This window comes from Plutella xylostella, chromosome 25 (assembly GCF_932276165.1).
Source record: "Plutella xylostella chromosome 25, ilPluXylo3.1, whole genome shotgun sequence".
In the NCBI taxonomy this organism is placed as follows: domain Eukaryota; kingdom Metazoa; phylum Arthropoda; class Insecta; order Lepidoptera; family Plutellidae; genus Plutella; species Plutella xylostella.
In genome coordinates this window covers 6742954-6757367 of record NC_064005.1, presented here as the reverse complement: position 1 = coordinate 6757367, position 14414 = coordinate 6742954, and the positions used below count along the sequence as shown (strand labels likewise).

General features: G+C 41.9%; 1 protein-coding gene across 1 annotated transcript; it reads right to left on the bottom strand.

The window, feature by feature from the left end:
- Nucleotides 1–1733: 1733 nt before the first annotated feature.
- Nucleotides 1734–14156, bottom strand: LOC105393185 (zinc finger protein 106). Its single transcript, XM_038107202.2, has 7 exons — nt 13874–14156; nt 9977–13562; nt 9431–9622; nt 8841–8960; nt 8255–8512; nt 7604–7792; nt 1734–2016 (listed from the first exon to the last, which is right to left on the bottom strand). Exons 1-7 carry the CDS (start codon nt 14002–14004, stop codon nt 1939–1941), a joined length of 4554 nt encoding a protein of 1517 aa, XP_037963130.2. The 5' UTR covers nt 14005–14156; the 3' UTR covers nt 1734–1938.
- Nucleotides 14157–14414: the final 258 nt, after the last annotated feature.

Genomic DNA, 14414 nt, shown 5'->3' with positions numbered 1-14414 from the left:
GGTCATCAGCATAGATGTGGTATTTGCAATTTACAATCTCGTTGGTGATATCGCTAGCGTAAAGGATAAATAACAGTGGTCCTAAAGTGGATCCTTGCGGGACTCCTCTGGATACTGGATACTCAGCAGAAGCAACTGTATTACCATCGCATTTCCTCAGTTTAACTATTTGAGAGCGTTGATCTAGGTAGCTGTAAAACCATTTGACTGTATTAGCGTCGAAACCGTAGTATGTCAACTTTGCGAGTAGTAGCGGAACATTGATAGTGTCAAAAGCGCGGGAAAAATCCAACAAAGTGAGAATGGTGGACATACCCTTGTCCGCGGAGGCCAGTATATTATCTACAACGTCAATTAGGGCAGTAGAGATGCTGCGGCCTCGACGAAAACCGGACTGTACATCAGGCAGAATTCCATTTACCTCCAGGTAGTGTGACATTTGGTTATATACTGCTTTTTCCAGGATCTTTGACATACATGATAGCAAGCTAATCGGACGTAGGTCTTTGTATTGACTCGGAGTAGGTACTTTAGGTATAGGACTGACCAGGGCAATTTTCCACGGATCCGGAAATGTAGAAGTTTGAATAGAGTAGTTGATTATAAAAGTGATAATATCTAAGGTTCGCGGTAGCGTCAGCATAATCATAGCCAATGATATGCCGTCACATCCGAGTGCATTAGATTTAAGTTTGTTGATAATTTTTCCAACCATTAGTTCGTCGATAGGGGTAATATTGAATTTGTATGTGCCATGTCTGTGAGATTCATAATAGATTATATCTGATAAATTGATGTTATTATTACCTGGAATGTCAAGGAAGTTTTTATTAATTATGTCTGGATCACTAAAGCTATCAGGTAGGCAGTCATTTTTGTGTTTACGAAGAACAGTATTTTTAAGATTCTGCCATAATTTTGCCGAGTTTTTGATATTGTTATTTATGTTGGACTGAAAATATGCTCGCTTTTCATTGTGTAAAGCTGCATTTACTAAATGTTTCAGGTCCTTATAATAATTGTTATCTGAAGCGGAGTTAGTGATACGGAACCGTTTATGGGCTGCGTCTCTCAAACTCATCATGTACTTCACGTTATCAGTGATCCACGGGTAGTCGGCGCCCTTCACACGGACAGTGCGCTCGGGAGCATGTAGATCAAACAATTTTATCATGTAATCAGTAAATGTAATTAAATAAAATAATGAATACTTACTTAGAAAGGTATTCAGAATCTCCGTTGGGGAGCAAAGGGCCTAACTGAAGCGCCGCCCCTCTTTACGATCTTGGGCCAGCTCAGGGACATCCGCCCAAGTCATCCCCGCCTGGCCCATTTCATTTTTGACAGAGCGATGCCATGTCTCTGGCGGTCTGCCGTGTCCTAACCATCTCCATTGCGTTCTTTTACGATTTCTGCTACAGGTTTTTGGTGTGTTCTGCGCCAAAGTTCTTCGTAGGAGACAAAGTCCAACCAACGTATCCCTAGGATATTGCGAAAGCATCTCTTTACGAAAACCTGTAGTTCGTTCGTAGTTTGAACCGTCGGTAACGATAGAAACTAATAAAACGCATACAAACTGCAGTGAACCGCCTAACGATCGATATTGTCCCATTATTTATACCTTGTGTGATGATTTTCGATGACTGTAGACAGTGCACGAAAACTAAAAGAAGTAAATTAAGTAATACCGAACTACATAAGGGTATTTATTTTATATATAAAAAACAAGATAATATCCTTAAAACTTTTATTGAAACTTAGTTTTCTATATTTTTTACTAAACAAAATAAAACTCAGTGTAAAGGTAAATAGTTATTTACAGTGTTAACAATAGCGCATATGTACTATTCACATAAACTAGGTTACGAAAAAGGCTTATAATCAGTAATCAACAAAAGTTAAGGTTAAACCTACTAACATTATACCTAATCTATAGATTTATAAAACCATTTCTTGCAATATATTATCTGGTATTTTCCATATGTACAAACTTCTGTCTTTGTAGCCGACAATCATCTGTAACAAAAGAAATTTTAAAAATTAGTACTTAACAATCGTAAATCGTAACACAATAGGTCATGTTAGGCCGTATCTTCAGTAGGTATCTAAAAATACATACATTTACACCATTTTCCCTATCGATTTGTATATACTCCATAGATTAATATACTTAAATATGAATTTATTCGTATTTTCGGAAAACACATTATAATTGCCGCTTTCAGTATACTCGTGTGCTACTACTGTTATTGCTCTCAGAATCTGATGTATCAGAGTCAACACCGACATTGATGATCAGTTCATCTTGCAAACATCTATCTATCTATCCTAGCGAAACAATCACAGTCCTGTAGTATCATTATTTTTGTTCTATCGACCACCTTCGCCAGTGACATATTGACGCGGCTTCCAACAATTTTAACATTTTGTTAGGAGTGAAGGGTTGTGATATATTGTTTCTGGCTGCATACCATAAATATTAGTTTTGAAAATACCTACAAGGTATTGCAAAAGTGGTAAGCTAAAAGGGCAACCTGTATAATAATATATAATGTTGTGAAAATTCTAATATTGTGTAAATTTTAATCGATTTCAGAATGTCGACTTTGATGTGTCGCATCTCTAGTACGTTCCATTTTACCAAAGTGCGTACTATAGAAATATATATTATCTGTGGTCATTGTCAATAAAATGACAGATTTTGCAATGAGCCGTTTTCCTTGACAGCTGTCAGTTGAGCTTTTGGGTAAGCCGATAGATGGCGTGAAAACGCAGTGTACCAACTGTCAAAAATTACATAGAGAGCAAAGAGTACTAAACTCAGAATAAGAACTCACTAGCTGTGATTAAATGTCGGGTGGTAGCGCGAGCCATCCTTCCGAGGCTCAGACTGCATGTGGCTTGGGATAGTGCTAAGTATTCTGTGAATAGTTCTACCCGCGCCGTCACGTAGTGTTCTTTTCTCTATGCGCGCCGTTTGAACGGGTGCTGCGTGCGAGAACTGATTTTCTATTTTTATTTATTGTATGATCCTAAATAAGATCCCAAAGAAATACTTACAAGACAAGATGAGAATGTGTGCCGTCGCAACTTGTAAAAATAAAGGACATCATAAATTTCCAAATGATGAAAGCCAGGCGCAACAAATTAAGGCGACTCGGATAAATGTGCGAAAAATTGATTGGAAACTGCGAAAACATTCATGGTTGTGTTCGGATCATTTCATACCAAGTGATTTTCATTCACGTAAGTAAGTTAAATCATTAAATCACTATCTCAAGTGCACTAACTCTACAGTATCAAGGGAGGAGGAGCAGATAGCTCAACTACAACTCAATTAATACAGGAGAAACACAACGAAACTGAGAAAACTTGAAAAGAACGGCTGTACGCACAATCGCACTGAACGCTGAAGCAACAGTGACATCGACATCATAGAGAAAATAATACTACAATTCTACCTACCTACGTCACTTTCACATTTCGTTAGCCTCACAGAATAACATATTGTGATCTGAGTGTGTTCTGAGGGTTTGAAAGTTGGTACAACCCCAGACAACGCCATCTATTTCTCCAAAAAGGAACTTTTTTTTTTTTAACAAACGCCTCATAGAATTCATGCGTTAAATAGAAAATTTTAAAGTGTCATCCATGTCTTTGCCCCTGGAAAATGGTGTACAGATACATGACATCTCGTCAGTATGCAGGGTTGCAAAAGTGGCATTCTAAAAAGGGAGATTCGACTCGGGCCATTGACAAAAGAATAAAGAGGACTTGGCATAAAAATCGGTACTTAAAAATATATCGTCGTCTCTTTTTAACTTATTGGTGTTATCGTATGTAAAAAAGGACAACAGTAGTTTTGTCTTTGCCTAAAATTACAACATTGCGATCGGTCGCCATGTTGATTGACCAAGATTGACATCCAAACACAAGGTACTTCAGCTGTCAAACAATTTGTTTGTTTACATTTTTCAAGAAAAAAGCCGCCATTTTAATTGACACCAAAGTTTAGGTAAGCGCATTTTTTTCGTTGATATGGCATGTCCTCTCTTTATTCTTTTGTCAATGACTCGGGCACGACAGCTCTCATTCGTTTGTTTTTCGTCAGTATAGTGCTTAGACAATGACATATCCCGGGTATAGAGTAACCCTCCAGTAATTTAGTCCAGGAACACGCACGCAGCACCCCACGGACACCCCCCGCCGCACGCAGCCACTCAGACTGGAGCTGGCGCGGGCAGCCGCTGACAGATACTACAGGGAAGAGTGTCTAGATCTATGGAAGCGTGAGCGTGTTTCATTTTTGTTTCTTTCCGATGCAGCGCCATCTGTCGGTAGGAACTGTCTAAATCCACGCGCCACATAATGTCACCTGCATTATTAAATAAGAAACCTGCCGACAGACAGTGGAGCTAGAAATCCTAGTTAAATGTGTCTTAATGTACATAATATTAAGCGTGAGCTATGTCATTTTTGTTTCTTACCGATATAGCGCCATCTATTGATCACAATATAAGAAACCTGTAAAACTGGAGCTAGCGCAGTCAGCCACTAACAGAAACTACACTGAATAGTGTCTAAATATACGCAGTTTTATCCTTACCGATACAGCGCCATCTTTTCATAGCAACACGCTCTAAATAATGTAATCTGCGTCATTAAATAAGAAACCTGCCGACAAACAGTGGAGCCTACTTAAAAGTGTCTAAATCTACATGTGCGTGGGCATTTTTCATTTTTGTCTCTTACCGATGTAGCGCCTTCTATTAGTCACAACATAAGACACCTGCCGACGGGTTTATTACCGATACAGCGCCATCTATTAAGAAACCTGCCGACAGGTTTATTATCGATACAGCGCCATCTATCGGTCATAAAAGACACCTGCCGACGGCTTCCCTATCAATACAGCTTCATCTAGAGCTCACAACCGCACCTCCGTCCCTTGCAGCTTGCGACAGCAGCACGGCGGTCGGGGGGCGCAGCACGGGGCGGGGCGCGCGCTCGCCGCCGCGGAACACGTACACGCAGCCGTCGGAGCAACCCGCGAGCACGAGGCCGCCGCACACGCGCAGGCAGACCGCGCCCTCGCCGCCGCCCCCCCCGCTAGCCGCCGCCGCCCAATGCTACACAACGGAATTGTGGCGGAGTCTATGGAAGCTAGAGCGTTTTACTTACCGATGCAGCGCCATCTATAGGTCGGAACTGTCTAAATCCACGCGCCACATAATGTTATCTGCGTTTAGTGTCTAAATCCATAGAAGCATGAGCGTTTTTAATTTTGGTTTCTTACCGATGCAGCGCCATCTATCTAAATCCACGCGCCACATAATGACACCTGCATTGTTATATAAGAAACCTGTCGAAAGACAGTGGAGCTAGAAACCCCGATTAAAAGTGTCTAGATCCATATTAATGCGTGAGAATTTTTCTTCTTGGTATCTTACTGACACAACGCCATTTAAGAAACCTGCATACGGGTTTATTATCGATACAGCGCCACCTATTGGTCATAAAAGAAACCAGCCGTCGTAGCACCCCGCGAGCACGAGGCCGCCGCACACGCGCAGGCAGACCGCGCCCTCGCCGCCGCCCCCCCCGCTAGCCGCCGCCGCCCAATGCTACACAACGGAATTGTGGCCCAGTCTATGGAAGCTAGAGCGTGTTTCATTTGTTTCTTACCGATACAGCGCCATCTATCGTTAGGAAGTGTCTAAATCTATGGAAGCGTGAGCGTGTTTCATTTGTTTCTTACCGACGCAGCGCCATCTATCGTTAGGAAGTGTCTAAATCTATGGAAGCGTGAGCGTGTTTCAATTTTGTTTCTTACCGATACAGCGCCATCTATTGGTCATAAAAGAAACCTGCCAACGGGTTTACTATCGATACAGCGCCATCTATAGTTCACAACCGTACCTTAAGAAACCTGTCGAAAGACAGTGGAGCTAGAAACCCCGATTAAAAGTGTCTAGATCCATATTAATGCGTGAGAATTTTTCATTTTGGTATCTTACTGACACAACGCCATTTAAGAAACCTGCAAACGGGTTTATTATCGATACAGCGCCACCTATTGGTCATAAAAGAAACCTGCCGAGCGTTGTAGCACCCCGCGAGCACGAGGCCGCCGCACACGCGCAGGCAGACCGCGCCCTCGCCGCCGCCCCCCCCGCTAGCCGCCGCCGCCCAATGCTACACAACGGAATTGTGGCCCAGTCTATGGAAGCTAGAGCGTTTTACTTACCGATGCAGCGCCATCTATTAAGAAACCTGACGCCGGAACTGTCTAAATCCACGCGCCACATAATGTCACCTCCATTATTATATAAGAAACCTGTCGAAAGGCAGTGGAGCTCTAGAAACTCTAGTTAAAAGTGTCTAAATCTATAGAAGCATGAGCATTTTTCATTTGTTTCTTACCGATACAACGCCATCTGTCGGTCGGAACTGTCTAAATCACCGCGCCACATAATATTATCTGCGTTTAGTGTCTTTCTAAATCTATAGACACGTGAGCATGTTTCATTTTTGTTTCTTGTCGATACACCGCCATCTATCGGTCATAAAAGAAACCAGCCGACGGCTTTCTTATCAATACAGCGCCATCTACAGCTCACAACCGCACCTCCGTCCCTTGCAGCTTGCGACAGCAGCACGGCGGTCGGGGGGCGCAGCACGGGGCGGGACGCGCGCTCGCCGCCGCGGAACACGTACACGCAGCCGTCGTAGCACCCCGCGAGCACGAGGCCGCCGCACACGCGCAGGCAGACCGCGCCCTCGCCGCCGCCCCCCCCGCTAGCCGCCGCCGCCCAATGCTACACAACGGAATTGTGGCGGACTCTATGGAAGCTTGAGCGTGTTTCGTTTGTTTCTTACCGACGCAGCGCCATCTATCTAAATCCACGCGACACATAATGTCATCTGCGTTCTACAGCCACGCGCACACTACGATATCAGTTTTAGCGACACAAATTTAAAATAGCGCTATTCATATAGCGCGATTTTTGGATCGCATATACATTTAAGCGACGAAAATATCGCGCTTTTACGATCGCAGTGCGCGCTTAACCTTAGATAAGAAACCTAGCCCGTCGGTATGCAGTTGACACGTCACTCTCCGTCTCTTTCCAGCTTACCTTAGTCCCGCACTGGCGCCGGAACTGTCTAAATCCACGCGCCAAACTACAGTGCATACTTGCATAGTGTCTGAATCTATAGATGATTTTTGTTTCTTACCAATGTAGCGCCATCTGTCGGTAGGAACTATCTAAATCCACGCGCCACATAATGTCACCTGCGCCATATAAGAAACCTGCCGACACACGTGCAGCTAGAAACCCTAGTTTAAAGTGTCTAAATGTATAGAAGCATGAGCATTTTTTATTCGTTTCTTACCGATACAACGCCATCTGTCGGTCGGAACTATCTAAATCCACGCGCCACATAATATTATCTGCGTTTAGTGTCTTTCTAAATCTATAGACACGTGAGCATGTTTCATTTTTGTTTCTTGTCGATACACCACCATCTATCGGTCATAAAAGAAACCAGCCGACCGGTTTATTATCAATACAGCGCCATCTATTGACCACAGCCGTACCTTGGTCCCGCACAGCGCCAACGACAGCAGCATGACCGTCGGGCCCCGCAGCACGGCCGCGGGCGCTCGCTCGCCGCCGCGGAACACGTACACGCAGCCGTCGTAGCACCCCGCGAACACGAGGCCGCCGCACACGCGTAAGCAGACCGCGCCTTTGCCGCCGTCGTGGTGCCCCGTGTGAGTGCCGCTCTGGGGAAGGTGGTTAGGTTATTGGACGGTCAGAAAATGGGATAATTAGGCCAACACTTTAGTGCAAAAGCACACGATGCACTGCGGCGCCGAACCGCAGAGATTTCGCCTTGTAAATTTGACAATCAAATGGGGATTTTGTTTTGCAAAATCACAAGACCAAATCTGCATGCAACGCATCGTGTGCGGGGCACAAAATATGTAAGCTTTATGTAAGCTATTATTTGTATCTAAGGCAGAAAATATGTAACCTAGCTTTTTCCGCGAGCTTCGCTTCGCATTAAAAGGTTTTCCCTAAAGGAATTCCGGAATATAAAGTTAAACCTTCCTCATAACTCACTTTATCTATTTAAAAATACCGCATCAAAATCCGTTGTGTAGTTTTAAAGATCTAAAGATACAGACAGAGAAGAAAAGCGACTTTGCTTTATACTATTATGTAGTGACGGTGACAATACTCACAGCATAATCAAACACCTGTATCTGGTTACTACTGGTCCCGCAGTAAACTTTCCCGTCTTCGTATAACAGCGTATACACTGTCATTTTGGGCCCGACCAGAGTCCTAAGTAGAAGGCCCGTTTGGGCGTCCTTTATTGTGACATTTTCCGATCTGGCGGCCACTAGAAGCACCTTCCGTGGACCTTCCTTGAGAGCCCGGAGCGCCAGAATGGACTGGTCAGAGAACTTGATCGTGCTCACTGGTATTAGTAGATTGTTCTGGAAATTAAGAGAGACCCTGGTTAGAACTTGATCTTGATTTAGCTAATAAAGACTTTATTGAAGCAATTAATCCTCATTATTAAATTTTAGGTAAATACGGGTTTACTGACAAGAGCGACCAAGTAGTTATAAAAGTATTTCTTTGGCTGTTATTTGTTTTTTTCTCTTGTAACAAGTGGGTTAACCCTTTGGCAGCCACGCCTTTTATTCATTGCCATATTATTTGGCACGTATCTAGTCCTTGATCAGCTTTTAAAGCGTTAAAAAAATATTTGCCGTTGAAGATTTTTTACTTTCTGTTTAAAAACGGTCCTTCGACCCTAACCTTGCACTCGAACTGCAGCACGAAGCCGGTGCGCGTGCCCACGAACACGGTGTCCCACGCCCGGTCCATCGTCTGTATGGGGCTGAGCACGTTGCACTCTGGACCCTTCTCCAGACCCGTCTGAAATCATGCATTGATACAGATAAACATTAATTTGATACACTGACAGCAACAGAAAAATATAGGATACAATACAAAAACATAGAATAGAGGTGGCTGCCCATAGCGTCAAAAGGCCTGTATTGCTGGCCTGCTGCATTGGACCATCATTAGCTGAAGAAAAAGTTAAAAAAAGAGAAAGTGAGATCTAGAAAAAGATTATAATTAGCTAACTTTTTTCGCGAGTTTTTTCAGTTATTTTGACCTAAGGTCGAGTGGAGACCCCAAACAGGACAGGCATACGTAGCATGGCACATAAGTATAGAATAGAATAGAATATATCTTTATTGGTCACCACAAATTAAAACATACAAAGAGAACTTATAAATAAACTAGGAACAATGAACAATAGGCGGCCTTATCGCTAAAGTAAGTAAGTAAGTAGCATAAATTATTTACTGATTTCAGTTTACATTTCTTTCTTTACCAACCTCCAAATCATAGTAGCGTATCCTGGAATCCAGCGAGCCGGTAAACACGGTGGTCCCGTACTTCTCCTGCACGATGGTGAGACAAGTGACGGCGAGGTTGGACCCTCGTAGTGTGGCCAGAAGCCGCCCGTCACCAGAGAAGTGGTACACGTTGCCGTCTAGACACGCCGCCAGGAAGTTCTTGTCTATGCACTGGGGATGGGAGATGAGTTTATGGTCAAAGAGTTAGGACAAAAAGTAAAAAACCGCGCGCTGCGACATCACACTTTTATCCTACGCTATAGACGTTGTTGTCACATAATACTTACAAAAGGAAGGAAGGTCGTAAAATGTTATGCAAAAGCAACGGTGCCTTCTATGCTGCTAGTCATAATAATAAGTAGATCTGATTAATATTTCTCCTTGGCTAAACCGATTAACTGGCTTAGAACACTTTCAATCATAAACTTGTGACACACCATATATTGAAAAAATTACACATGAAAAATAAATAATAATTCCATCGCTGTGGCAACAGATGTTAACAAAACACTGTAGGTAACTTACCTCAATAGCCAGCACAGCATCACCATTACCCGTGACAGCCAACGAGTCCTGCTTCAGATCCTCATCAGCGGAGTAGTCATACGTCCTGCAGCCACTAAGCTGCGTCATCTCCACCTCTGTAGCCACCACGCTCGACTGACTGTTGTCAAGCACTACCTCTTCTATCACCGACTCACTCACTAACTCCTTCACTCCCATCTTCATCTCACAGTTGCTGTCAATGACTATGTCTTCAGATACGTCCAGCATGTCACACTGAAAGTGGAAATCATTTATCGGAGGCTCCACAACCATTTCTGTCACAACTGCAGGTGATGGTGCTCGGTCCAATGGAGTAACTTCTTCTGTTTTTGTCACTGTTTCTTCTTTGATCACGGGTTTATGCTCTACTTCAACTTCTAGATTCCTTTTCATGTATTTAGTCAAATCTTCTCTTATTAAAACAACAGAACATTCTTTTAGAACATAGTCAGTATTTGATACTGGCTCTGTTGTTTGTCTCTTGGTCTTTGTTGTCTTTGGTTTCTGTGCATTTTTGCTCTTTTTCTTATTTTTGGTTTTGACCGGCGAGGTCTCGAAGTCGTCCAGAGATATGATCTCTTCCAGGGGCCTGCTGTCTGTAATAATCTGCTCAAGCAGTGAAATGTTAGGTGTTTTAGACTTTTTATTCTTTTTCGGTGTCATAGTAAGGTCTATTTCAGTTATATCATCTTGGATATGTTTCGGTCGGCGTATTTTTCTCTTCGGTTTCTGATTTTCTCCATCTTTTTCCACTCGCTCATTGCTGCTTGTTTGCTGTACAGACTCTAAGGCTATCTGCTCCAGTTCATCTACTGGTATACTGGTAAACTCATCCACAATGCTGTCAACATTTCCATCTTCAGCACCTTCTCCTGGTTTTTCCATATTTAGCACTGTCATGCCCAATGTAGGCATAGTGCCAGAAGAGGATTCATTGGATTCCAAAGAATTATAGAGCTTGAATTTTTCTTGCAGCAGCACCTGAATTTCCATGTCGATCTCTTTCATGCGCTCGAAAGCATTTGTTGACTTGGGAGCAGATTTCTCAATTGTCACTGGATCAGTCTGCACTACTTTCTCAACCGTTTTCATTGTAACTGTTTGACATGATTTAGGGATATTTTTTCTGTAAACTTGTGTGGAAACATGTCTTCTTACAACCTGTTTACTGATGCTTTTTAATGGCAAAGTTTTTACTTTCTCTTCAGGAGTTTTGCTGGATACCTTTTCACAAGTGTTTCGGACTGACTGATGCACAGAACTCTTCTTGGGCAATGCTTCAAACATATTAATAGTTTTCAGTTTAGTTGTACTGTCAGATTTGGTTGGACTTTCACTGTTATTGCTTTCCTTAGGAGTCAACTGGGAATGATTACTGGAGGTAGATGTGGCCTTTGTTTTACTGTCATTTCCTTTATCTTTAAAAGGTTTTTGTGGTGATTCTTTTCTTTTAACATGTTTTTCTGATATGCTAGGGTTACAACTTTCACTTCTTTTTTCATTATTAACTTGAGTGCTTTCACCTTTAGAAAAATACAGATTAAAAATAGATTTTTTACTGGACTCGCATGCTTCAGATGTTTTTGCAGCACAATCATTCACATTTATGATAATATTCTTGTTTAATATCTGTTTACTACTTTCAACTTGATTTGTTTCAGATTTCTTTCGCTTTTCTTTTCGATGGGATGGTCTTTGATCTGTGGACCTTTTGCGGGAGCTGGAATGCTTTGTTGATTTGTCTGTAGAAGTATTAGATGAGTCTGATTTGTTTAAGTCCTCTCTGTCTTTGGACTCAACACTCTCTTTCTTTATAGTCACATGCTCCAATGACGGTAAAGGATTGTTAGGTTTCTTTGATAAAGGCTGATCAGAGGTGGAATTAATATCATCTGCATATTGTAGCAGTTCAGATTTGATGTTACTCTCTAAAGCTTGCAGTTCTTCTAGCTTCAAGTCTTCTGCAGTTTTGGGTGTTTTGAATGGGCTAATTTTGGGTATGTGTTTAGCTTCTTGCTTGGGTGGGGCAGATGAAATGGGGTACTCTGGTAAAGTGGGATCATCTGCTTCAATAAAGTTATGGTCAACTGCCACATGGTACTGCTTGTCGAGTTCTGCAAAAGGATCTTCTTCGTCTGAAATTTGTTCAGCATTAACATCAAAATATGGAGGATTAGTCTCTTTAAAGCTGTCTTTTTGTGAGAGTTTTTCAGAGCCACTAGAGCGCCGCCTTCTTTCCCTTGACCGCGATCTTTCGTGTCTACGATGATCATCAATTTTCTTTGTTGGTCTCCTTTCAAATAAGGTACTTCTTTCATTGTAGTTTTGATTCTGGGAACTATTATGTTCTATATTTCTGTCAATATTTTCTTCATCATTGCCAGGATGTTCAAAATGTGTATACTTTCCCGGATCAGGCTCAGGACTAAAACTTGCAGATAAATGTGCATTACGCACTTCATCGTAAGTCTGAGGATTACTAGAATGATCATCATGATACTGACTTGGTTGATTATAATTACGATAATCTGTATTCTCCATATTGTAATTTTGGTGTTCATATTCATTTAATTGCAGCACTTTGTTTAGTTCAGCCATTACAAATGGTTTTATGTCTTCAAGTAAAATAGTATCTTGAGGTTCTAGAATACATTGCATTTGCTTCATGAAAGTGTCCTCATAGATGGTATCATTTTCGTCATATTGGTTGACATCATTTCGCGATCCACAGAGTGATTTCTCAGCAGCGGCTCGCAAGTGTCTGTTGTAGCTGTTTTGTGACTCAGTTATCAAGCTGTTGATGGCGTATTCAAACTTTGATGACGAGTTTGGATTGTCCATTAATTTATGAATCTTATCATTGTCCATTTTGAACAGTTGATTGACAATGCTACTTTTGATTTGATCACAGTTGTTTTTAGCATTGTGCCTGGGTCTGTGTGATCTCCTCCGCTGCACTTGCTCTTGTTGTATATTCTGCTGTTTGTATGATTCTGTTGATTGCCGCCTCCTACCTGACTCACTGGCTTCACGATTCTGGATAAGAGGTGCTTGTTGACTTTGGGGATCGCTGCGTGTTTGAAGTCTTTTTCTTATAATGTCGACAGTATCATCAACAGATCTGCTGAATGCATCAGAGTTGTCTACAGCTGAAGGGGTCCCCTCATAGTGGTCTGATGCTGGCGGCCGGTGACCAGAGTAGTCCGGCTGCAGAGTGGCATCCTCAGGTCTATTGAAAGGAGTTCGGCTGGCCCAGGGTGGAAGGTCAGTCTTTGGATACTGCTCTTTTCTCTGTGAAGATACAAATGGTTGCCTTTGATCTACATCTCCCATATTATTGACATAAAAATCATTTTGTTTGTCATAGTTATTTGATTGGTCATGATAGGAATTTTGGTGTGATCTATCTTGGTAGTGTCGATTATTATCCCGATCCCGCTCATCTCTCTGTCTGGAGTACTTGAATCTACTTCTGTCCTGATAATGGTCCTCGTGTGTACTGGGTCCAGGGCCATCGTATGGAGGGCGACCAGCCCACACTGGGAACCTCTGTGGTGGAGGAAATCTGAAAAACAATTGTATTTTTATTAATTTAAAAAATATTTACCATAGTTATTGCAGTATAAAGGATTTTAAGGTAACCTTGTGAAATTTATGCATTTCTCACTTCTTCTGAAAAAGTTATTAACGTATATTAAACTACCCATTAATTAAGCCAAAATATAATTGATACGTATACTTAGTTATAAGTACTTTTATTAGGAGAAAAGTATATTTTGTTGTTGTTTCATACTAAAGTTGACATTGTGACAATGGCGCGCAAACATGATGCAATTGTATTACGATTAACTATTATTGCTGAGGGTTAAAATATACCTTGGAGTCTCCAGAAGAGACGGTTGGAAGTTCCTAGGTGGTCTAAATCCAGGGTTTCCGACGTTTCTAGGCCTAAAATGCCTCGGACTATCTCCCCGCCATCCGCCTCGACCCGGGTGACCTCGCCGCATTTTAAAACGATTTAAACAATCATGCACATGGTAATCTAAGATAACCTATTTATGCAAAGGTAAAATCACTTGCAGATCTAGTAAAATTACGTTTGTATCAGCGAAATACGACGAAAAACAAATCGCACCAAAATAACATTGTTTGACGTCTGCTGTTTGTCTTGTCTATGTAAAATTATAATGTTGTCTATGGATTTAATGGAGCCATAGACATTGTAAAATACAATGTCTATGAATCACTATGAATGGAGCCTACTGTGCATTTGGTGGCTGTGTGTAATATCAGGCTGTGAAGCTGTAAACTTCTATAACATATAGTGTTTTTTTGGTTCAGTGTTCTATAAAACACCAGCAAACGCAACCAAAATAAAGTAACACACAACCTTAAAGTAATAGTGAACACAACACAC